Genomic DNA, 23,980 nt, shown 5'->3' with positions numbered 1-23,980 from the left:
GTCAAATGGTTGTCTGGTCTCTTCTTGAAAACCTCCAGTGTTGGAGCACCCACAACTTCTGGAGGCAGGTTGTTCCCCTGGTTATTTGTTCTAACTGTCTAATTGTTCTCCTTAGTTCTAGGTTGCTTCTCTCCTTGACTAGTTTCCATCCGTTGCTTCTTGTCCTGCCTGCAGGCCATTTGGAGAAGAGCTTGACTCCCTCTTCTTTGGGGCAGCCCCTGAGATACTGGAAGGCTGCTATCCTGTCCCCCCTCGTCCTTCTCTTCATTAAACTACTAGACATACCTAATTCCTGCCACCGTTCCTTATATGTTTTAGCCTCCAGTCCCCTGATCATCTTTGTTGCTCTTCTCTGCACTCTTTCTAGAGCCTCAACATCTTTTTTATGTCATTGAAAATGACTGGATTTGATCTCCAGATACATTTTCTAGAAATTTTACCAGATGGGAAGAACACAAGTCTGACACCCTTTCATTTTTTCGGGCGGGTGGGGAAACATTCTGGCCCACCCTTGCCTTCCCCAGATGGGCAGGGGATGATGGGAGTTGAGTGAGGTGGTCTGGGCCAATTCCAACCTTCCCCCATTTGACAGATAACTATCTCCGAATACGATGACCTGCGGAGAGACATCAGCTCCATGTACAATAAAGTCACACTGGGAGAACTGCAGCGCATCACACCCAATGTAAGTTTGGGTGCTGGGATGGGGGAGGCCAGGGAGGGGGAAGGAGAGGCTCCAAAGCAGGAGGGACACTGGGGAGAGTTGTGGTTGTTGACCAACCCCCCAAATTGTAAGCCATTGGGATTCTATTCAGAAATCTGGATTTTGTTCACCACTGATAACATTATATTGAATAGAATAGAATAGAATAGAATAGAATAGAATAGAATAGAATAGAATAGAATAGAATAGAATAGAATAGAATAGAATAGAATAGAATATAGTAGAATAATATTAATAGAATAGAATAGAATAGAATAGAATAGAATAATATAGAATATAGTAGAATAATATTAATAGAATAGAATAGAATAGAATAGAATAGAATAGAATAGAATAGAATAGAATAGAATAGAATAGAATAGAATAATATAGAATATAGTAGAATAATATTAATAGAATAGAATAGAATAGAATAGAATAGAATAGAATAGAATAGAATAGAATAGAATAGAATAGAATAGAATAGAATAGAAGAATAGAATAGAATAGAAGAATAGAATAGAATAGAATAGAATAGAATAGAATTACAGAATGGAATGGAACGGAACGGAACAATAGAGTTGGAAGGGACCTTGGAGGTCTTCTAGCCCAGCCCCCTGCTTATCTGGTCTCTTATTATTAACAAGTGATTAATACAAGCCATGCTTCGGAAGTCACCCATCTCTCCTCGCCGTCTTTCCGCAGCTAAAATGGAAGCCTCTCCTGGACAGGATATTCCACGAGCGTTTTTCGGAAGACGAAGAGGTGGTGCTGTTAGCCACCGATTACATGCAGCAGATCTCGGAGATCATCGAGACCACCCCCGTCAGGTATGGCTGGAAACGAAGGGGTTTTGGAAAGGGCCTGCTGGAATAAGGAGAGGGTTCGAAACACGCCCCAGAAGCAAAGCGACTCGTTCCGCTACAATAAAAGTGGCCCTGAGCTGCTGAATCATGCTGTGCCCAGGGGATTCTGGGAGTTGAAGTCCACATGTCTGAAAGTTGCCAAGCTTAAGAAAGACTGCCCTACATCAGGGGTGCCCAATCTTGGCAACATGAAGTCCTGTGGACTTCAACTCCCAGAATTCCCCAGCCAGTTATGCTGGCTGGGGGATTCTGGGAGGTCGTCCACAGGTCTTCAACTCCCAGCAGAGCTGGCTGGGGGATTCTGGGAGCTGAAGTCCTCCAGCCTTCAACTCCCAGCAGAGCGTGCTGGGGATTCTGGGAGCTAAAGTCCACCGGCCTTCAACTCCCAGCAGAGCTGACTAGGGGATTCTGGGAGCTGAAGCCCACAGGCCTTCAAGTTTCCAAGGTTGGACATTTCTGATTTCATGGGTATCTTTATTAAATTGAAGACTTATCCCTTAAATCAAGTTTTACTGCAAAGGGTGCCATTGGTATCGATTACATAATTATACCCGTAAATTGACGCAAATCACAGCAATGGCGATTTCACAGACACTTGCCTTTAATGGACATTCCTTCTCACAAATCCAGTCAATTGTGATTCTGTGTTATTTATCACATTATTCCTGGGATGAAGCCAGTTTGGCAGTTTAGCGGAAGTGAACAATACACTTAGCTGGAAATTAACCACCATTTAATTCCCTAGTGTTACATTTATTTCTCTCTTGTATCATACGGCCAGCCAAATTGGTCCTCAACTTACAACCGTAACTGGGTCTGGAATTACAGTCATAAGTCATTACAGTTGCAAGCCGAGGAACCACATGAACAGATGCAAAATGACAACTGTTTTTTAACAACACCGTGCTCATTAAGCAAATCTATTGGGCTGTTTTTTTTTTCTTTTTCTTGCCCGAAACTGGAAATAAACACCCATTTCTTGGGGGGGGGGGAGCTGCAAATTGTGGTCACTTGACTTTGCGACACTGCAAATGGTTGTAAAGGTGAGCTGGTTGGCTAGTACCGCAAATGCCATCAAGGGTCTGTAGAGGTCTGTGTGGCTACTATAACTCCATAAATGGATTGTAAGTAGTTCTTGGGACTTGAAACGGGCTTTAAGCAACCAGTTACAAGTCGAGGATATGTAAATCAGGGGATTATGAATCAAAATGCTTTTTTTGTGCGTATCTATGGAGATTCTCCGTCACCCAGGTCATAGTTATCCCAACGGCGCTTTTTCACGAGGCAACTGGACTTTCTTGGTTTTTTTTTGAAGACGTTTCGCTTCTCATCCCACAAGCTTCTTCAGTTCTGACTGAATGGCAGGGAATGGGAGGATTTATACTCCTTGCAGACAGCTGGTCGTTTGCCTTTTTTAGAGAATCGTTGAGGCCACCTGGAGCTTTACCTGTGTCCTCAGGGTCACCCGAGTGGTGCAAATGGGTGGGGAGCCTCCTTGGAACTGCTGAAAGGACCGTGTTGTAGACTGGAGATGGATGGTGTCGTATCCCTCCCCCTCAACATAGATGGCCTCCAAGTTGCCTCAATGACTCTCTAAAAGAAGGCAAATGACCAGCTGTCTGCAAGGAGTATAAATCCTCCCATTCCCCCACCATCCAGTCGGAGCTGAAGAAGCTTCTGGGATGAGAAGCGAAACCTCTTCAAAGAAGAAACAAGAAATTCCAGTTGCCTCCTGGGGAAAAAAGGCACCTTTGGGATAACTTTGTTGTCTGTGTGTAGAAGAGAAAGAGAGAGAGAGAGAGAGAGAGAGAGAGAGAGAGAGAGAGAGAGAGAGAGAGAGAGAGAGAGAGAGAGAGAGAGAGAGAGAGAGAGAGAGAGAGAGAGAGAGCAGGCAGGAGTCCCTGTGCTGCTAGATTTCTTCCTGCTAGGAATCTTATAAGGAAACAACATTCCACTCTAATCTCAAAGGATCAGGAACAACTCAAGGATCACCCACAGGCACCCAGCCATCAAACCAGGAATGCAGGCCAGTTGCCAAAGTGTCTGGATTTTGATCAGATGAACACGGGGAGGCTGCAACGGTTCTGAGCATGACAAAAGGTCATAATTCCCTTTTGTTTAGGTGCTGTTGTAACTTCAGACGTTCCCTAAACTAACGGTTGTAAGTCGAGGGCTTCTACCCGTTGGTGTAAATTTGTCCGACTTCTCCCATTCGCCCACTTGGATTTTTTTTTTTGTTTTAACGATGAACATGAATAGGTGTGGGGAGGACTGGGGGATTCTGGGAGTCGAAGTCCACAGGCCTTCCATGTGACCAGGATTGGCCACCCCTGCGCTAAACCTATCTTCTCGTGTTCCTTCCACTCCAGGATCCTGCACAACTACATGCTGTGGCGCATCGCGGTGGTGCTTAGCGAACATCTCTCCACCCCGTTCCGGGACACCATCCACGAATTTGCCAAGGAGATGGAGGGGGCCGAGAAGCCGATGGAGCTGGCCAAGACCTGCCTCAGTCAAGCCAATAAGCACTTTGGAATGGCCCTGGGGGCCCTGTTTGTGGAGGAATATTTCTCCTCCACTAGCAAGGCCAAGGTAAGAGCCTACGGCGGAGGGAGGCCCACGGGAACCCAGATTTGATCACCTTAGGGTGCACCATCCCCGAAAGGCCCGACCCAGGATCCTCTGGACAGCCAGGGCTCAGATCCTCATAATTTCTATTTATGTATTTATTAAGAAAATCTATATGGCCGCCCAACTCACTCACAGCGATGCCGGGCCGCTTGGAGAAATACAAGCAGTCCTCGGCTTACAAGCATTTGGTGACCATTCCAAGTTACGACAGCAGTGAAAATTGCCGTTTTTCACACTGACGACCCTCGCAGCCTCCCCGCCGATCAAAATTCAGACGCTTGGCAAGCGACTCGTACTGACGACGGTCGCAGTGTCCCCCCCCCCCCCCGGGGTGTCAGGTGATCCCCTTTTGCGATCTTCTGAGAAGCGAAGTCGAGGGGGCAGCCCGATTCCCTTGACAACCCTGTTAGGCCGGAGTGATTCGCTTAGCAACGGCGGCAAGAAAGGTGGTACAGCGGGGCAAAACTCACTTCGGAACTGTATCGCTTAGCGACGGAGATTTGGGGGCTGAATTGTGGTTGTAGGCTGGGGAATTACCTGTAAAATCCCAATAAATCGCCTGGTGACAAGAATCAGACCGGCCACTTGACGGACTCCATCCCATTCTGGGGTCTCCAGACCCCGTGGCAAAGCTACATCTACGGGGTCTTGTGAAAGAGTGCCAAGGGATGATGTTCCATCGGGAAGAAATAATAATAATAATAATAATAATAATAATAATAATAATAATAATAATAATAATAATAATAATAATGAGGAGGAGGAGGAGGAGGAGGAGGAGGAGGAGGAGGAGGAGGAGGAGGAGCTGGTGGTGGAGGTGGAGGTGGTGGAGGTGGAGGTGGTGGTGGAGGAAGGGACCTTGGAGATCATCTAATCCAACCCCCTGCTCAGGCAGGAAACCCTATACCAGGGGTAGACAACCTCGGCTCTTTTATGACTCATGGACTTCAACTCCATGAGTCATAAAGTCAACTCCATGAGTCATAAAGAGCCGAGGTTGCCTACCCCTGCCCTATATCATTTCGGACAAATGGCTGTCCAGTCTCTTCTTAAAAACTTCCAGTGTTGGAGCATTCACCGCTTCTGGAGGCAGGTTGTTCCACTGGTTAGTTGTTCTAACTGTCAGGAAATTTCTCCTTAGTTCTAGGTTGCTTCTCTCCTTAATTTTGTGCTGCCCCACTTCCCCACCACCACCCCACGCATACATGGCAAGACTTCCATGGGTGCTTATTCGAACCCACCAAACAGGTGCTCGGAAAGCTTCCCCGTTGTGCAGGCCAGGATTCCGAGCTCAGTACGGCAAGAGTCACTGGGTAACCAAGTCCAACGGGCATGCACAAAGTCCAGGAAAACAGGCCAGGAGTCTAACAGCACAAGCACACAAGGCACGGCCCTGGGCACTTTGTCCATCAACACTCAAGTCCTCAGGGCTTACGTAGGCAATGCCAGTGCAGGCCTTCACAGGAGGTGTGGCTGCCTCCTTGCGAATAGTCTAGCTCAGGGGTCCCCAACCTTTCTGGGTTGGTGGCCTAGTAGGAAAAGATGGCCCTTCAAATAAACCGGCGTTAAGCCAGAGGTCTCCAACATTTTAGGTACCAGGGACCAGTGCCATGGAGAAAGGTTTTTCCACGGACCAGACAGGGGTGTGGTTTTGAACACTTCCTGCATCCCAAGGATGGAGCGTTGCTTGTTTGTGCAGCCCGCTTGCTGGCATGCTGTGGAACGGTCGTGGTCCATGGACTGGGGGTTGGGGACCTCTGCCTTAAGCCATGGAGGGCTTTGAAGGTGATAACCAGCACCTTGAATTGGACCCGGGAGCAAATGGGTGGCCAGTGCAAGTCCCCCAAGAGAGGTGGTGACGTGCACAAATCTGGACTTGCGCAAAACCACGAGGGCTGCTGCATTGCGAATCAATTGAAGCTTCCCGATACTCTCCCGGGGAAGCTCCAAGCAGTAGTCAAGGTGGGACAAGGGGAGGTAACCCAGCCTATCCTGAGCATGGACTGTTTGGCGCTGGGAGAGAGTGGCTTTCAAATCTTTCAAATCTTGGCACCGTCCGCGGATGTCGGAGGAATGACTCCCCAAAGAGTGATTAATGAGAGAGAAATGGTTATGTTTCCAAGTACATCCTCAGCTGTCTTGTTGAGTGCATCACAATTTATAGCCTGCAAATCAGTCGCACGAACGGCACCAAAGGCGAGGACAGGGTGCCGTTCTGAGGGACGGAAACGGGGGCTTTCGCAAAACTGCCACTGCCACGTCATACCGTACCTGCTCTTCAGAAAGGGCTGGGCTGCACGCTCACGGGTCCATCCCAGCCTGCATGTGTCTGTCCACCGTCTCTTTGCAGCCCGATCAATTAATAAAAGAGGATCCTTTCTGCATTTCTTCCTCGGCCCGGTAGGTAGCTGAGGGCTCAGCTCCCTCTTATCTGAATAACAGAATAACAGAGTTGGAAGGGACCTTGGAGGTCTTCTACTCCAGCTCAAGCAGGAGACCTTATACCATTCCAGGCATGTGGCTGTCCAGTCTCTTCTTAAAACCCTCCAGTGATGGAGCACCCACAACTTCTGGAGGCAGGCAGTTCCACTGGCTAATTGTTCTCACTGGCAGAAAATTTCTTCTTAGTTCTAGGTTGCTTCTCTCTTTGACGAGTTCCCATCCGTTGCTTCTTGTCTTGGCCTTCAGGCGCTTTGGAGAAGAGGTTGACCCCTCACCCCTCTCTTCTTTGTGGCTGCCCCTCCAATGTTATCAAGCCACCCCAGTCCTTCTTTTCACTAGGCTAGGTAAAGGTAAAGGTTCCCCTGCAGATCTGTGCTAGTCGTTTCCGACTCTAGGGGCCGGTGCTCATCTCCGTTTCAAAGCCGAAGAGCCAGCGCTTGTCCGAGGACGTCTCTGTGGTCATGTGGCCAGCATGACTAGACGCCAAAGGCGTACGGAACGTTGTTACCTTCCCACCGGAGTGGTCCCTATTTTTCTACTTGCATTTTTTACGTGCTTTCGAACTGCTAGGTTGGCAGAAGCTGGGACGCGTAACAGGCGCTCACTCTGTTACGCGGCACTCGGGATTCGACCTGCCAAACTGCTGATCTTCTGATCGACAAGCTCAGCGTCCTAACCCACTGAGCCACCCAATTCCTGCCCCCTGGCCATTCCTTAGGCAGCATCTCTTCTTTTCATCCCGCAAGGTTCTTTCTCTCATACCACTGCACCATTGAGCAGATAGATGATGTCAGCTGCCATCCCACGCTGGCGTTTCACCATTGCTCGGTGCCAGTCTGCCATGAACTCTAGGGAGGGGGACTGAATGGGAGGGGGGAGGTTTCAAGGAAAATGAAGGGTCCACTGTATCTCCCTAAGCCAGAGGTCCCCAACCATTTGGGCACCAGGGACCGGTTCCATGGAAAGAGGTTTTTCTGCGGACCGAAGGGTGCGTGGTTTTGTGTGCTGCCTTCATCCCGTGGAGGGGGCTTTGCTTGTTTGTGTGGACCGGTTGCTGGCAGGCCGCAGCCCGGTACTGGTCCATGGACCAGGGGTTGGGGACCCCTGCTGTACAGGACTAATCCAAAAGAAGCAACAGATGGAAAGTCATCAAGGAGAGAAGCAACTTAGAACTAAGGAGAAACTTCCTGACGGTTACAACAATTAACCAGTGGAACTACCTGCCTCCAGAAGCGGTGAATGCTCCAACCCTGGAGGTTTTTAAGAAGAGACTGGACAGCCATTTGCCTGAAATGGTGTAGGGCAAGGCTTTTCAACCTTTTCACCCATTGTACCACTTTTAGGATATGGCAACATCCCAGTACCACCAGTTGCCTAGCAAGGTGTCAAAAACCTGATGACCAAAAAACAAAAAAGGAAAAAAGTGATGGAAGTACAGGTAGTCCTCGACTTATAACATTTCGCTTAGTGACTGTTCGAAGTTACAATGGCACTGGAAAAATTGCCCCCCCCCCCAAGCCACAGCCGAGCAAGACACCTGCCTGCCCGCCCGGTGGCGCTCTTCCTCCTGTCCGAGGTTTTCATTGTTGGGAGCATTTCTGTTGAGGATTGGCAGTGGGGGTTGGGTGGGGGGTGTTTGGTTTTTATTCCCCCCCCCTCTGCTGGGTGGTTGCAGCAGGTTTTGGTCCCTTCACATGACCCTGGGACACTGTGACCGTCATAAATATGAATCAGTTGCCAAGCATCTGGATGTAAATCACAAGACCCTGGAGATGCTGCAACATTCCAGCTGATCGGCGCTTCTTCTGGGCTCAGCGGAAGCGACAGGATCAGCGCCGAGCTCCAGCTGGATCCTGGCGCTGATCCTGGCGCTTCCTCTGAGCCCCGACAGCCCTGCAGCTCCAGCCGTCTCTCGCTCAGGCTTGGGCGGTGCTGCCACCGGTTCAGCTCATTCCCCTCCCCTGCTACCACTTTTCTAGGATGGCCGCGTACCACCTGCCAGGTGCCCATGTACCACAGGCGGTACGCGTGCCACTGGTTGAAAAGCCGTGCCCTAAGACACGGCTTCAAAATCAACCAGGTGAGACTTGGACGTAGCTGCATAGCATCCTACATTTGAGGTGCCTGTCGTAAAAGCGTCTTCTTTGAATTTGATTGGGCATCAGGGAAGAAATGGGAAGTACCTGAGGGAAGGAGGAGTCAGACTTGGGGATTTTGGCCCACGGTTTTCAGTTCTGGCTTCGCATTACGTAATTTTTTTTTTAATCCCATTTATATCCCGCCCTTCTCCGAAGACTCAGGGCGGCTTACAAGCTTAGCAGTAGCCTTCATTCTATGTATATGCCTGCTTATTAGGGCTTTCGGGGGGCCCCCCCAAGCGGCATTATTACAAAGTCAGCTTATTGCCCCCAACAATCTGGGTCCTCATTTTACCTACCTCGGAAGGATGGAAGGCTGAGTCAACCTTGAGCCTGGTGGGACTCGAACCTGCACTAATTGCAGGCAGCTGGTGTTACTTAAGGAGGCATTAGCCCACTGCTCCACCAAGGCTCTTGAGCTTGACTTTTAGTAAACATATACCTTTATAAACCAATGGAGTTCAGGACGGTTCTTTCTAAGAAGTTCAGGCAGAGGCAGGTCTGACAGATGCGTCCCTCCAACTTGAACAATGGGCCCTATCCCACAAAATGAGCTTCAATCTGGAGAAAAGCAAAGTCTTACATTTAGGCAGGAAAAACCAACGGGACCTGGCTTGGCCCTTGGAGTCCCGGTGGACGATCACTTGACTGTGAGCCAGCTGTGTGCAGCAGCAGCCAAAAAAGCTAATACAATCCTGGGTTTTTTAAACAGAGGCATAGAATCAAGATCACGTAAAGTATTAACTGTTGTTGTTGTTAGTTGCGAAGTCATGTCCGACCCCTCGCAATCCCACGGACAATGTTCCTCCAGGCCTTCCTGTCCTCCACCATCTTCTGGAGTCCATTTATGCTTACACCTCCTGCTTCAGTGACTCCATCCAGCCACCTCATTCTCCGTCATCCCCTTCTTCTCTTGCCCTCAATCTTTCCCAGCATTAGGCTCTTCTCCAGTGAGTCCTTCCTTCTCATTAGATGGCCAAAGTATTTGAGTTTTAGCTTCAGGATCTGGCCTTCTAAAGAGCAGTCAGGATTGATCTCCTCTAGGACTGACCGGTTTGATCGCCTTGCAGTCCGAGGGACTCGCGGGAGTCTTCTCCAGCACCAGAGTTCAAAGGCCTCCATTCTTTGGTGCTCGGCCTTTCTTGTGGTCCAACTTTCACAGCCATACCATTAATACCGCTTTATGAAACCCTAGCGAGGTCACACCTGGAATGCTGCAGCCAAATTTGGGTCGCCGTATCACAAAAAAGATGTTGAGACCTTGGAAAACGTTCAGAGAAGAACAACTAAAATGATCCAAGGCCTGGAGACTAAAACATAGGAAGAACGGCTGCAGAATTTGGGTTTGGCTAGTGTAAAGAAAAGAAGGAACAGGGGAGACACGATAGCAACCTTCCAGTATCTGAGAGGCTGCCACAAGGAAGAGGGGGCCAGGTTGTTCACCAGAGCACCAGAGGGAAGGACGAGAAACAGTGGTTGGAAACTGACCAAAGAGAGAAGCAACCTGGAATTAAGGAGAAACTTCCTGACAGTGAGGGCAATTAACCAGTGGAACAGCTTAACACACACACCCGCCCCAGAAATCGTGGGCGCTCCGTCACTGGAAGTTTTTAAGAAGAGACTGGACAGTCACTTGTCTGAGATGGTATAGGTTTTCCTGCTTGAGTTGGGGGCTGGACTAGAAGACCTCCAAGGTCCCCTCCAGATTCTATTCTATTCTATTCTATTCTATTCTATTCTATTCTATTCTATTCTATTCTATTCTATTCTATTCTATTCTATTCTATTCTATTCTATTCTATTCTATTCTATTCTATTCTATTCTATTCTATTCTATTCTAAATTCTGCAGCATCCAGAACCCAGGGAATCAGGCTGGGATGCCTAGTGACTGTGGTTCTCTTTCGCCAACAAATGATCATCCTTCTCCTCTTCTCTTTCTCGGATGGGATTCTCCTGTCACGTCTTGGGAACAGGTGCAACAGTTGGTGGAAGATATCAAGCACATCCTGGACCAGCGACTCGAAGAACTGGAATGGATGGATGAAGAAACCCAGAAAGCAGCCCAAGCAAAGGTAAGGATCCCGGGAGAGGGTCACGGGGATGCATCCACCCAGCCTGAGGAGCTGCAGATTCCTGATTGTGCCACTTATAGAGCAGGTAAGGCCAATTGGTTGTGTTTTGTGTGGGTCAAGCCCAACTCAGTTTGCATCTGTAATTCTATTCTATTCTATTCTGTAATTCTATATTGTAATTCTATTCTATTCTATTTATTCTATTCTATTCTATTCTATTCTATTCTATTCTATTCTATTCTATATTCTATAGCCTATTCTATTCTGTTCTGTTCTGTTCTATTCTATATCCTATTGCCTATTCTGTTCTGTTTTGTTTTGTTTTGTTCTGTTCTATTCTATTCTATTCTATTCTATTCTATTCTATTCTATTCTATTCTATTCTATTCTATTCTATACTGTAATTCTATTCTATCTTATTCTGTAATTCTATTCTATATCCTATATTCTATTCTATTCTATTCTATTCTATTCTATTCTATTCTATTCTATTCTATTCTATTCTATTCTATTCTATTCTATTCTATTCTATTCTATTCTATTATGTAATTCTATTCTATTATGTAATTCTATTCTATTCTATTCTATTCTATTCTATTCTATTCTATTCTATTCTATTCTATTCTATTCTATTCTATTCTATTCTATTCTATTCTATTCTATTCTATTCCCCAAAATACCCAGGTTCATTCTTACAAATCAAAACGCACATAAGGGTTGACCCTGGGCTTGTCAACTAGCACTGAATTTTAAAGTCTTGTTTAAAAAAATCCCGCTTGGATCTGGAGCCTTTGATGGGTGCCATTCCCGGCACCCAGCTGAGACCTCAGTTGGGCCTGTGGGCACCGTGTTCCCAACCCCTCCCGGAGATACTCAGGATGTCAGCTGGGTGTTTGAAACCAGCTTCTCTTGTAGTTGAAACACATGATGGTGATGATCGGCTATCCGGACTTCCTTCTCAGCCCCGGAGCAGTGGACAAGGAATATGAGGCAAGTATTGGAGCATCGGCGGATCCAGGGTAAACTTTCTATAAAAGGAAGTATCTCAGCCCATGAAAGAACTCTGTAATTTTTAGTTTAGCCCTTATCTATGTTGGATGAACGCAGGGGTCAGCTTTACGGCATCCTCTACATCTGGCATAAGAATGTACATCTGCCCTAAAGATGCTTTTTCAGGAGGCAACTGGACTTTCTTATCTTTCTTGGAAGACTATTCACTTCTCATCCCAGAAGTTTCTTCAGCTCTGACTGGATGGTGGGGGAATGGGAGGATTTATACTCCTTGCAGAGAGCTGGTCGTTTGCCTTCTTTCAGAGGGTGGTTGAGGCCACCTGTTCAAAATTGAACAGCCCTCCCTCAACAGAGGGGGGGAGGGATACAACACCATCTATCTTCAGTCAACAACACGGTCCTTTCAGCAGTTCCAAGAAGGCTCCACACCCATTTGCACCACAGGTAAACCTCCAGGTGGCCTCAACGACCCTCTAAAAGAAGGCAAACGACCAGCGGTCTGCAAGGAGTATAAATCCTTCCATTCCCCACCATCTAGTCAGAGCTGAAGAAGCTTCCTTGCTTCTTTATATTCCTTGCAGGCGGTTGGTCATTTGCATTCTTTCAGAGGGTCATTGAAGCCACTTAGAGGGCCCTGTCGAAACTGAAGTGCCCTCTCTCAACAGAGGGGGAGGGATACGGCATCATCTATCTCCAGTCTACAACACGGTCCTTTCAGCCGTTCCAAGAAGGCTCCACACCCATCTGAGGACACAGATAAACCTCCAGGTGGACTCAACGACTCGCTAAAAGAAGGCAAAGGACCAGCTGTCTGCAAGGAGTATAAATCCTCCCGTTCCCCACTGTCCAATCAGAGCTGAAGAAGCTTCTGGGATGAGAAGCGAAATACCTTCAAAGAAAAAGCAAGGAAGTCCAGCTGCCTCTTGAAAAAAACACCTTTGGGACACTATCACTGAACGAACCTAAGGCAAAGAGTACCTGTGTAGTAGGAGTAATGCCCTATAGGTTTTCAGCAAAGTTTCCCCAATCTTTTGGGCACTAGGGACTGGTGCCGTGGAGAGAGGTTTTTCCACAGACCGGAGAGTGTGTGGTTTTGTGTGCTGCCTGCATCCCTCGGATGGGGCTTTACTTGTTTGTGCAGACCGGTTGCTGGCAGGCCACGGCCCGTTACCGGTCCACAGACTGGAGGTTGGGGACCCCTGCTTTAGAGCATGTAGTGTAGGTCTTTAAAGATGAATAATGACATTTTAAGTTGCATCTAGTAAGCAATTGGTAATAGCTGTAGACATTTCAAGGCCAACTTCAGTGACCCCTGAAGGTTGCACAGGTGAGCAGCGTCGTTGCTATGTTTTGCACCCCTTACTGTACGTCTCCCGAATAGTTTTCAGGGTGAGCCCCAAGAGGACTACTCTGCAGTAGTCAAGCCTTGCTTAGGTCTGTTCCCTCGGCGTGCCAAGCGGGTCCTGGCCATCCTGAACCTGGGCTTCTTCCTTCCGCCTTTTGCCCTGAGACCTTTGTGTGTCTTCTGCAGTTTGAGGTCCACGAGAAAAGCTACTTTAAGAACATCCTGAACAGCATCAAGTTCAACATCAAGCTGTCGGTGAAGAAGATCCGTCAGGAGGTGGACAAGTCTGCGTAGGTGGCGCTTCTTTTTGTAGAAGCTCACGGATGGATGGTGGGGTGCGGAGAGGGGGTGGAAGGGCACTCGCTTCCTCCTCCAGGGTGGATTTGAGGACACCCCCCTAAAGAGGTGGACTTTCTCCGTGCGCCTCCGTGGGCCTGCAGAAGGATCAAAATTGGGACCTTTCAGAGTCGGAGTGATGAGGGATCCTTGGTGTTTCCTGGTGGTCCCAAAGGTGCTTTTTCCAAAAGGTAACCAGACGTTCTTGGGGTGTTGTTTTTTCCTTCTTCTTCAATAACGTTGAGCTTCTCATCATCCAAGAAGCTTCTTCAGCTCATAACTGAACTCTGGGACAAACCACGATCTGGACGATTGGTGAATTCCCACAGATGTCCTGAGCTTGGTTGTTTTCTGGCAGACCTTTCATTACCTAACCAAGGGAATTTTATTCAGGTGGTTCCTTGGATCACTCCCGCCTACGCTGAGTGGGCGAGCCACTAGAAGGTAAAACGAGAACAAACCCCACTCCCTACCAGCACTGATGATGTTAGCTAGTTGGGTGATGAAACGTCTGCAGGAAAATGACCCAGCTCAGAGAGCAGGAAAAAGACCAAGCTCAGAGAGCACCAAGGACCCCACAGTCCTCCTCCTCCTCCTCCTCCTCCTCATCATCATCATCATCATCATCATCATCATCCTCAAATCCCACTCTCTACTAGCATTGATGATGTTACTTAGTTGGGTAATGAAACGTCTGCAAGAAAACAACCAAGCTCAGAGAGCACCAAGGACCCCACAGTCCTCGTCCTCATCCTCATCCTCCTCTCTGCATGCCCTACTCCCTTCTAGCACTGATGATGTTAGCTAGTTGGGTAATGAAACATTGGCAGGGAAACAATCAAGGTTAGACAGCACCAAGGACCCCACAGTCCTCCTCCTCCTCCAATCCCACTCCCTACTAGCATTGATGATGTTACCTAGTTGGGTAATAAAATGTCTGCAAGAAAACAACCAAGGTCAGAGAGCACCAAGGACACCACAGTCCTCCTCCTCCTCCTCCTCCTCCTCCTCCTCCTCCTCCTCCTCCCCCTCCCTCCACAAACCCCACTCCTTTCTACCACTGATGATTGTCCCAAGCTGGGTACTGGAACATAGCAAGAAAACCGCCAAGCTCAGAGAGCATCCAGGCCCCTCCTGTCAGTCCTGAGCTATCAATATCCGCTGCTGTCCGTCTGCTCTTCCTCCATCCTGTCACTCAGCCTGGCTTGCTCTGAGGCGCACAGCAGCCAACACTCGTAAAACCCTCAACGGCTAGAACCGCTACCGCTTGAGAGCTGATCTGTGGCCTGAATAATAGTCTGTACAGGTAGTCCTCGATTTACGACTTTAAGGAAGCATGCCGATTATGGTCGTAAGTCCTGGCGGTTGTAAAAACGGGCCATGACAGGACTGGATCTGATCTTACCACCTTTTTTGTAGTGGTCATAAAGCAGACGTCACTGCCATAAAGCGAACACAGGGGTCATTAAGCAAACCCATCATGTTTGCTAAAGACTGGAAGCTCATGTCTGGTTCTGGCAAAAACCGGGCACCCACAATGCAGCTGTCAAAAAGAAATGGCTCGTAATTCCCCTTTGGAGGGTTGGTCGTAACTTTGAATGCTCGCTAAGCCATCCATCGTAAGTCGAGGACTGCCTATGTCTCACTCAAGAACCTTCACCAAATGGGGATACGCTGACTCCCAGCACAGCTGTGTCTCAGCCTGAGTGCGAGTAGAGGGGCCAGGCTCCCCTTCCGACTGTAAGTCTTGGAGCTCCTCAGAGCTTTCCTCTGACTCTGATGTCACTCCAGGTCCCTCCTCAGACTCGGCTGCCGGATCCACGGGCTGGCGGGGAATCACAACATTGGGAGAGTGTTTGGTGTGATGTAATCCTGACTTATCTGTGACGTTCACCCTTGCGATGATCGCAGCAAGTGTCAATCCCACCGGTTGTGACTGTCACCTCCAAGGCACCGGTTTTAGGGCCCGGCCTTTTGCCGTTGCTCCCGTTTCTGGTAACCATGTTTTCTATCCACAGATGGCTGTTACCGCCGCAAGCCCTGAATGCTTATTATCTGCCTAACAAGAATCAAATGGGTACGCTTAAGTGTGGCTCGTCCATTTTATTTGTATGCAATTGTGAGGGACCTGCCCCAGCTGGTCCCTCTCAATTCCATTCGGGTTAATCGAACGAACTTTTACCGAGAGAAAGTGCGTGCGGTAAAGTCAGGCGAGATCTGAAAGTCCCACACAAATTTCGAAGCAATTTTTTCCTTTTCCCCCAAACCCAGACACCCCCCCAATCCAGCCGCCCCCACAACCTTTTGGACACCAGGGCCTGGTTCTGCAAGGACCCACCTCAGCTAACCACTCAAGAAAGCAGAACTCTTGAAACAGGCATTGTCTCAAAAGGAACTTTTATTAAGGGTTGGTATAGTAGACGCGGTGGCTCAGTGGGTTAGGACGCTGCGGTTGTCAATCAGAAGGTCGGCAGTTTGGCGGGTCGAATCCCAACTGCCGCGTAGCAGAGTGAGCGCCTGTTACTCGTCCCAGCTTCTGCCAACCTAGCAGTTCGAAAGCTCATAAAAAATGCAAGTAGAAAAATAGGGACCACCACGGTGGGAAGGGAACAGCGTTCCGTGCGCCTTTGGCGTCTAGTCATGCCGGCCACATGACCACGGAGACGTCCTCGGACAAGCGCTGGCTCTTCGGCTTTGAAACGGAGATGAGCACCGCCCCCTAGAGTCGGAAACGACTAGCACGCATGTGTGGGGGAACCTTTACCTTTACTATAGTAGGCAAGTCAAGGCGGGATCTGGGGGGGGGGCAATCCCGCCGAAACGGTATAGTTAAGCTAGCAAATCTTCCTCCTCTCACCAAAGTCACAATGTCCATTTTGAAATCCGGCCAATCCGCAGGCGGCAACAATGTCTGGGTAGCTGGCATAGTTGGCGCGCATCTCAAGGTTTTCTCCAGTTTCGTTTCTCTGTCACCGTCTCCCTGAGAAGGGAGAGACAGTCTTTTCTCAAGTGGACAGAGGTGGGAGGGGACAAATAGAAACCGAAAGTTATTCCAAGCGAAAGCCCATTTTCTCCCCCCTCCCCCCAGCAAAATGGAAGGCCCCCAGACAAGAGCACCTATGCAGGAAAACAAGAAGGATTTGGGGACCTGACAGGTTTCTAAGGAGGGAGGTTTTTCAGCAAACCTAGAGGAGGGGGGTCTGGTTTTGCATGCTGCCTGCATCCCGCGGATGGAGCTTCGCTTCTTGGCATGGCCTGTTTTCCAGCAAGTTACAGCCCGGTACCGGTCCACAGCCTGGGGGATCGTGGACCCCTGCCCTAACCAGTCCACCAGCAGCCAATGTGATTCCACAAAGTTGTTTTGAGAATGCTGAGGTGCTGGGTAGATAACGGGTCACCCTCAGGGCACGACGGTCTTGGAACCAGGCTGGAAAGGGCTGGGAAGGCATTTGCTTCTTCTCCAAAGACAGTCCTCCTCCCTAATTCCCAAGCAGTTACTGCAAAAGCTGAAGCCAATGTGATTCGGCAAAGTTGTTTTGAGAATGCTGACGTGCTGGGTAGATAACGGGTCATTCTCAGGGCACGACGGCCTTGGAACCAGGCTGGAAAGGGCTGGGAAGGCGTCTGCTTCTTCTCCAAAGACAGTCCTCCTCCCTAATTCCCAAGCAGTTACTGCAAAAGCTGAAGCCAATGTGATTTGGCAAAGTTGTTTTGAGAATGCTGAGGTGCTGGGTAGATAACATGTCACCCTCAGGGAACGACGGCCTTGGAACCAGGCTGGAGCTGGCTGGGAAGGCATCTGCTTCACCTCAAAGACAGTCCTCCTCTCTAATTCCCAAGCAGTTACTGCAAAAGCTGAAGCCAATGTGATTCGGCAAAGTTGTTTTGAGAATGCTGAGGTGCTGGGTAGATAACGGGTCACCCTCAGGACACCACGGCCTTGGAACCAGGCTGGAGCCGGCTGGGAAGGCATCTGCTTCTCCTCCAAAGACAATCCTCCTCCCTAATTCCCAAGCAGTTACTGCAAAAACGGAAGCATGCAAAGAATGCTAGAATCTTTCCTTCCCCTCTCCCAGCTACAAACATAATGGCAGGACACCAGCATGGTCAACCTGCCAGTTATACAGATAGTCCTCGACTTATGGCCACAACTGAGCCCCAGATTTCCATTGCCAGGCAAGGTGGTTGTTAAGTGAGTTTTGCTCCCTTTTACGACCTTTCTTGCCGCCGTTGTTAAGTGGACCACTGCAGTTGTTTGCTTTCAGAAGATTGCCAAAGTAACTGCCAGGGTACTGCAACGGTCATAAGTATGAGTCAGTTGCCAAGAATCTGATTTTGATCACGTGATCGTGGGAACGCTGCAATGGTCATTAGGGTGAAAAGTGGTAATAAGTCCACTTTTTCCGGTGCCACTGTAACTTCGCAACAATCACTAAATGAGTGGTTGTGTGTCGACCGCTTAGCGACTGTCGGAAGTTACGGTGGCATTTAAAAGAGGGACTTGTGACCGTTTTTCACACTTAACGACCGTTGCAGCCTCCCTGTGGTCATGTGATCGAAATTCAGGTGCTTGGCAACTGACTCGTACTTGTGGCCGCGTGATTCTCCTTTTGCGACCTCCTGACCAGCCAAGTCAATGGGGGGAAGGCAGGTCGGCTTAACAACCACATTCCTAGCTTAAAAACGGCAGTGATTCACTTAAGAACGGTGGCAGGATAGGTCGTAAAGTGGGGCAAAACTCGCTGACTAACAACTGCCTTGCTTAGCAACAGAAATTGGGGGCTCCATTGTGGTAATAAGTCGAGGACTACCTGCGCAGAGCTTTGCTGCATCTCTTTATTTTGGAAAACTTTAAGAGAAGATGCTTTAAAGCAGAGGTCCATCCAACCTTTTGGGCACCAAGGACCGGTTCCGTGGAGAGAGGTTTTTCCGCGGACTGGAGGGTGTGTGGTTTTGTGTACCGCCTGCATCTCCCAGATGGGGCTTTGCTTGTTTGTGCGGACCGGTTGCTGGCATGCCGCGGCCCGATACCGGTCCACAGATCGGGGGTTGGGGACCCCTGCTTTACAGCCTCTCTCCACTCACCTGTGCTTTATGTCCCCCAGTGTTCCCTGCTGGAATTCTTCAACCGACCCTCTACGATCCTGAATTCCCACAGTAAGTGCTATTTTATTTATTTATTTATTTATTAAATTTGTATACCGCCTTTTCCCACTCAGGAAGCAAAAAAGGAGAACGGAGAACCAGCGGGAGGAGTACATCATTTATTTTATTTAGTAGATTTTATTTAGTCAACTCCCACAAGGAAGAGGGGAGTCAGGCTGTTCTCCAAAGCGCCCGAAGGCAGGACAAGAAGCAACGGATGGAAACTAGTCAAGGAGAGAAGCAACCTGGAACTAAGGAGGAATTTCCTGACTGAACAATTAACCAGTGCAACAACCTGCCACCAGAAGCGGTGAATGCTCCAACACTGGAGGTTTTTAAGAAGAGACTGGACAGCCATTTTGTCTGAAATGGTATAGTATTTCCTGCCTGAGCAGGGGGTTGGACTAGATGACCTCCAAGGTCCCTTCCAACTTTATTATTGTTGTTGTTGTTGTTGCTGCTGTTATTTTGGGTAAACTTGGAGAAACAGTGAAGGACAGGAGTGACTGGCATGCTGTGGCCCGTGGAGTGCGAAGGACACGACTTAGCCACTGAACCACAAGGCCCGTTGATTGTCCCCAGAAACACAAAATTACAGAGTTGGAAGGGACCTTGGAGGTCATCTAGTCCAAAACCTGCTCAGGCAAGAAACCCTGGCCTATACCATTTCAGACAAAGGGCTGTCCAAAATCTCTTCCAATGTTGGAACACCCACAACACCTGGAGGCAAGCAGTTCCACTGATTAATTGTTCCCATCATCAGGAAATTCCTCCTTAGTTCTAGGTTGCTTCTCTCCTTGATGAGTTTCCATCCGTTGCTTCCTTGTCCTGCCTTCAGGAGCTTTGGAGAAGAGCTTGACTCCCTCTTCTTTGGGGCAGCCCCTGAGATACTGGAACGCTGCTATCATGTCTCCCCTCGTCCTTCTCTTCATCCCCAATTCCAGCAACTGTTCCTCATATGTTTTAGCCTCCAGTCCCCTGATCCTCTTTGCTGCTCTTCTCTGCACTCTTTCCAGAGTCTCAACATCTTTTTTTATATCGTGGCAACCAAAACTGGATGTAATATTCGTTTCACCCCATCAGCAGCTCACTGTGTCTGTCTCTTCCCCTACAGGTCCTTGAATTATGGAGGGATTGGAACAATTATCGGGCATGAGCTGACGCACGGCTATGATGATTGGGGTAAGCTTTTCTCCTTATTTCTCACCTCCGTCACAGTTTGGGATCCCAGGAAGAAGGTTTGGGAGGGAATGGATCGAGTCCCTGCAGCCAGGTGGGTGTGGCTGGGTGGGTGTAGCCAGGGGGACACAACCATGTGGGTGTGGCCATGTGGGGGGATGCCAGGTGATCTTGGCCAGGTGGGGACAGAACAAGTCACCCCGGGCAACTGACGTGCCCACCCAGTCACGCCCGGCTGGCTGCAGTGAGTTATCATGGACCCAGGTTGGGGAGGCTGTGGGTCAGAGCAAAGTGTCCCAGCCCTTCCATTGAAACATCTCCGTAGGAGCCCCCACCCTCTTTTTATAGGTAAAGGTAAAGGTTCCCCCGCACATGCGTGCTAGTCGTTTCCGACTCTAGGGGCCGATGCTCATCTCCGTTTCAAAGCCGAAGAGCCGGCGCTTGTCCGAGGACATCTCCGTGGTCATGTGGCCGGCATGACTAGACGCCAAAGGCGCATGGAGCGCTGTTACCTTCCCACCGGAGCGGTCCCTATTTTTCTACTTGCATTTTTTTTTACGTGCTTTCGAACTGCTAGGTTGGCAGAAGCTGGGACAAGTAACAGGCGCTCACTCTGCTACACGGCACTCGGGATTCAACCCGCCAAACTGCCAATCTTCTGATCGACAAGCTCAGCGTCCTAACCCACTGATCCACCATGTTACACACCTCCAAAAAGGGCAGGGTGGACTTCAATAACAATGCTGCGTTGATCATCTTGCAGAGTTTATTTTCTTTTATTTTTCACCTTGTTTGAACCGCCCAGCTCTTTCAGAGAGGTATTCTGGGCGGTGCATAATAACATATAAAAGCAATCTACGTACGGTAAAATAAATTTAGAAAGGGCCCAGGGTGGTTAAAAGGTGAAGGAAGAGCTTGTAGGGTGCTGGCCAGCCCCAATGCTGTCTGTCCCCACGTGAAGCCAGAGAGCAATGCTTGGACTGCTTTTTCAGAAGGACAGAAGGAGTGGGATCCCACCTAACATCTGGGGGGGGGAAATATTCCATGTTTTACACACACATACACAAATGCCTGGACCCCTGATGGAGAAGGAAGGAAGGGAAGGAGGGAGGGAAAGGAGCAAAAGGAAGGGAGGGAGGGAGGGAGGCAAAAGGGAGAGAGGAATGGAGGGACGGAGGAAGGAAGGAAGAAAGAAACAAACAGGAGAAGGAAGGAAGGAGGGAGGGAGGGAAAGGAACAAATGGAAGGAAGAAAGGAAGGAACAGAAGAAGAAAGGAGGGAGGGAGGGAAGGAAGGAAGGAAGATAATGGAAGGAAGGGAGGGAGTCAAAGGAACAAACAGAAGAAAGGAAAGAAGAAAAGGATAAGGAAGGAAGGAAAAGGAATGGACAGAACGAAGGAAAAAGGGAAGGAAGGAAGGAAGGAAGGAAGGAAGGAAGGAAGGAAGGAAGGAAGGAAGGAATGGACAGAACAAAGGAAGGAAGGAAAGAAGAAAAAGAAAGAAAGAAAGAAAGAAAGAAAGAAAGAAAGAAAGAAAGAAAGAAAGGAAGGAAGGAAGGAAGGAAGGAAGGAAGGAAGGAAGGAAGGAAGGAAGAAAGAAAGAAAAAGGAAGGAAGGAAGGAAGGAAGCAAGGAAGGAATGGACAGAACAAAGTAAGGAAGGAAAGAAGGAAGGGAGAAAAAGAAAGAAAGAAAGGAAAGAGAAAGAAAGAGAGAAAGAAAAAAGAAAGAAAGAAAGAGGAAGGAAGGAAAAAGAATAGACAGAATGAAGGAAAAAGGGAAGGAAGGAAGGAAGGAAGGAAGGACAGAACAAAGGAAGGAAAGGAAGGAAGAAAAAGAAAGAAAAAAAGAGAAAGAAAGAAAGAAAGAAAGAAAGAAAGAAAGAAAAAGGAAGGAAGGAAGGAAGGAAGGAAAAGGAATGGACAGAACGAAGGAAAAGAAAGGAAGGAAGGAAGGAAGGGACAGAACAAAGGAAGGAAGGAAAGAAGGAAGAAAAAAGAAAAAGCAAGGAAGAAAGAAAGAAAGAAAAAGAAAGAAAGAAAGAAAGAGAGAGAGAGAGAGAGAAAGAAGGAAGGAAGAAAGGAAGGAAAGAAGGAAGAAAAAAGAAAAAGCAAGGAAGAAAGAAAGAAAGAAAGAAAAAGAAAGAAAGAAAGAAAGAAAGAAAGAAAGAAAGAAAGAAAGAAAGAAAGAAAGAAAGAAAGAAAGAAAGATGTAGGAGGAAAAACCCCTTTGGGGGACGAAAGCTGCCTCATTTCACCCCAAGCCTTTGCTTTGCAGGCGGACAATACGACCGGTATGGCAACCTGGTGCACTGGTGGACGGACGCCTCCTACAGCAAGTTCCGCAAGAAGGCCGAGTGCATCGTGAATCTCTACGACAACTTCACAGTCTACAACCAGAGGGTGAGCTGTGACACACAAGGGCCTGTTTCACCCCCTGGGGGAAGGGGGTCTTCCCCCTCCCTGAGTTTGCACTCTCAAAATACAGGCAGTCCTCAGCTTACGGCCACCATGAAGCTCAAAATTTCCATTGCTTGCTGGAAGCTCATGAAAGGGGATGACGTGACCCCTCCGGGCCATTGCAAGGGTCCTAAATACGACTTGCTAAAGCGTCCAAATTTGGATCACGTGACCCCGGGGATGCCGCAACAGCCGTGTGAGAAACGGCCATAAGTCACTTTTTCCAGGGCCGTCGTAACTTAGAACAGCCGCTAAACGAACTGGGGTGCGAACCGACTTTGTACTTTGATCGTCATCTATCTAACGTTCGAAGCTTCGGATGTTTTGCCTTGAAGTTTGCCTCGAATCTTGGGGGGGGGGAGGAAAAACCCACCTGGATTTGACTTTGAACGGTCACGAACGGTCAAGGATGACCTGCATTAGTGCGGCGTATTAGGGGAATCTGGAAACTTAACCAAGTGAAGCGTTTCCAAGGATGGAAAAATGGGACTTTTTTTTTTTAAAAAAAATTATCTTCTCTTTCTGCAGGTGAATGGGAAACACACGCTGGGAGAAAACATTGCAGACATGGGAGGACTTAAACTTGCCTATTACGTGAGTTTGTTTGTTTGTTTCTTTGTTTAATACACCGATGGGACCGCCCATCTCGTATATTTATTTTATTTTTATTTTAATCCCATTTATATCCCGCCCTTCTCCGAAGACTCAGGGCGGCTTACAAGCTTAGCAGTAGGCTTCATTCTATGTATATGCCTGCTTATTAGGGCTTTCACACACACACACACCAAGCGGCATTATTACAAAGTCAGCTTAATTGCCCCCAACAATCTGGGTCCTCCTTTTACCTACCTCGGAAGGATGAAAGGCTGAGTCAACCTTGAGCCTGGTGGGATGCGAACCTGCACTAATTGCAGGCAGCTGGTTTTACTTAAGGAGGCATTAGCCCACTGCTCCACCAAGGCTCACCATTGGACCAGGCGGCTCACCATTGAAATAAAAACAGAATTTAAAGAAAAACACACAACGGATAGTGAAAAGCGTAATCCTCCAGAAGTCCTTTGGAGAAAAAGTGAGACTGATAAAGAATATTTGTAGCTCAGGGTTGAAAGGAGGGGTCCTCGATGCTCTCTGAGCTTGGTTGTGTTCCTGCAGACGTTTCATGACCCAAATTAGGTAACCTCATCAGTGCTAGAAGGGAGAGGGGTTTGAGGAGAGGAGGAGGAGGAGGAGGAGGAGGAGGAGGAGGAGGAGGAGGAGGAGGAGGAGGAGGAGGAGGAGGAGGACTGTGGGGTCCTTGGTGCTTTCTGAGCTTGTTTCCTTGCAGATGTTTCATTACCCAACTAGGTAACCTCATCAGTGCTAGAAGGGAGTGGGGTTTGAGGAGAGGAGGAGGAGGAGGAGGAGGAAGAGGAGGAGGAAGGCTGTGAGGTCCTTGGTGATATATACATCTATATCTATCTATCTATCTATCTATCTATCTATCTATCTATCTATCTATCTATCTATCTATCTGTCTGTCTACATTTATATCTATCTATATCTACATCTATCTATATCTATAGCTATCTATCTACATTTATCTATATCTACATCTATCTATCTCTGCCTGTCTATCTATCTATCTATCTATCTATCTATCTATCTATCTATCTA

General features: G+C 48.3%; 1 protein-coding gene across 1 annotated transcript in view; it reads left to right on the top strand.

Moving 5' to 3' along the window:
* ECEL1 (endothelin converting enzyme like 1) overlaps positions 1-23,980 on the top strand; it is a gene marked incomplete at both ends in the record, with an annotated part of 53,494 nt that overhangs the window by 22,757 nt on the left and 6,757 nt on the right. The window contains 11 exon segments of the mRNA XM_083363957.1: positions 593-685; positions 1,409-1,533; positions 3,939-4,161; positions 10,756-10,854; positions 11,770-11,844; positions 13,397-13,500; positions 15,565-15,623; positions 18,652-18,703; positions 19,806-19,873; positions 22,146-22,270; positions 22,856-22,921. Coding sequence (XP_083220083.1) covers positions 593-685; positions 1,409-1,533; positions 3,939-4,161; positions 10,756-10,854; positions 11,770-11,844; positions 13,397-13,500; positions 15,565-15,623; positions 18,652-18,703; positions 19,806-19,873; positions 22,146-22,270; positions 22,856-22,921 — 1,089 coding nt within the window.

The sequence above is a fragment of the Vipera ursinii genome, assembly GCF_947247035.1.
Source record: "Vipera ursinii genome assembly, chromosome: 5".
NCBI lineage: Eukaryota > Metazoa > Chordata > Lepidosauria > Squamata > Viperidae > Vipera > Vipera ursinii.
This window is presented reverse-complemented; position numbering and strand designations above follow the sequence as displayed.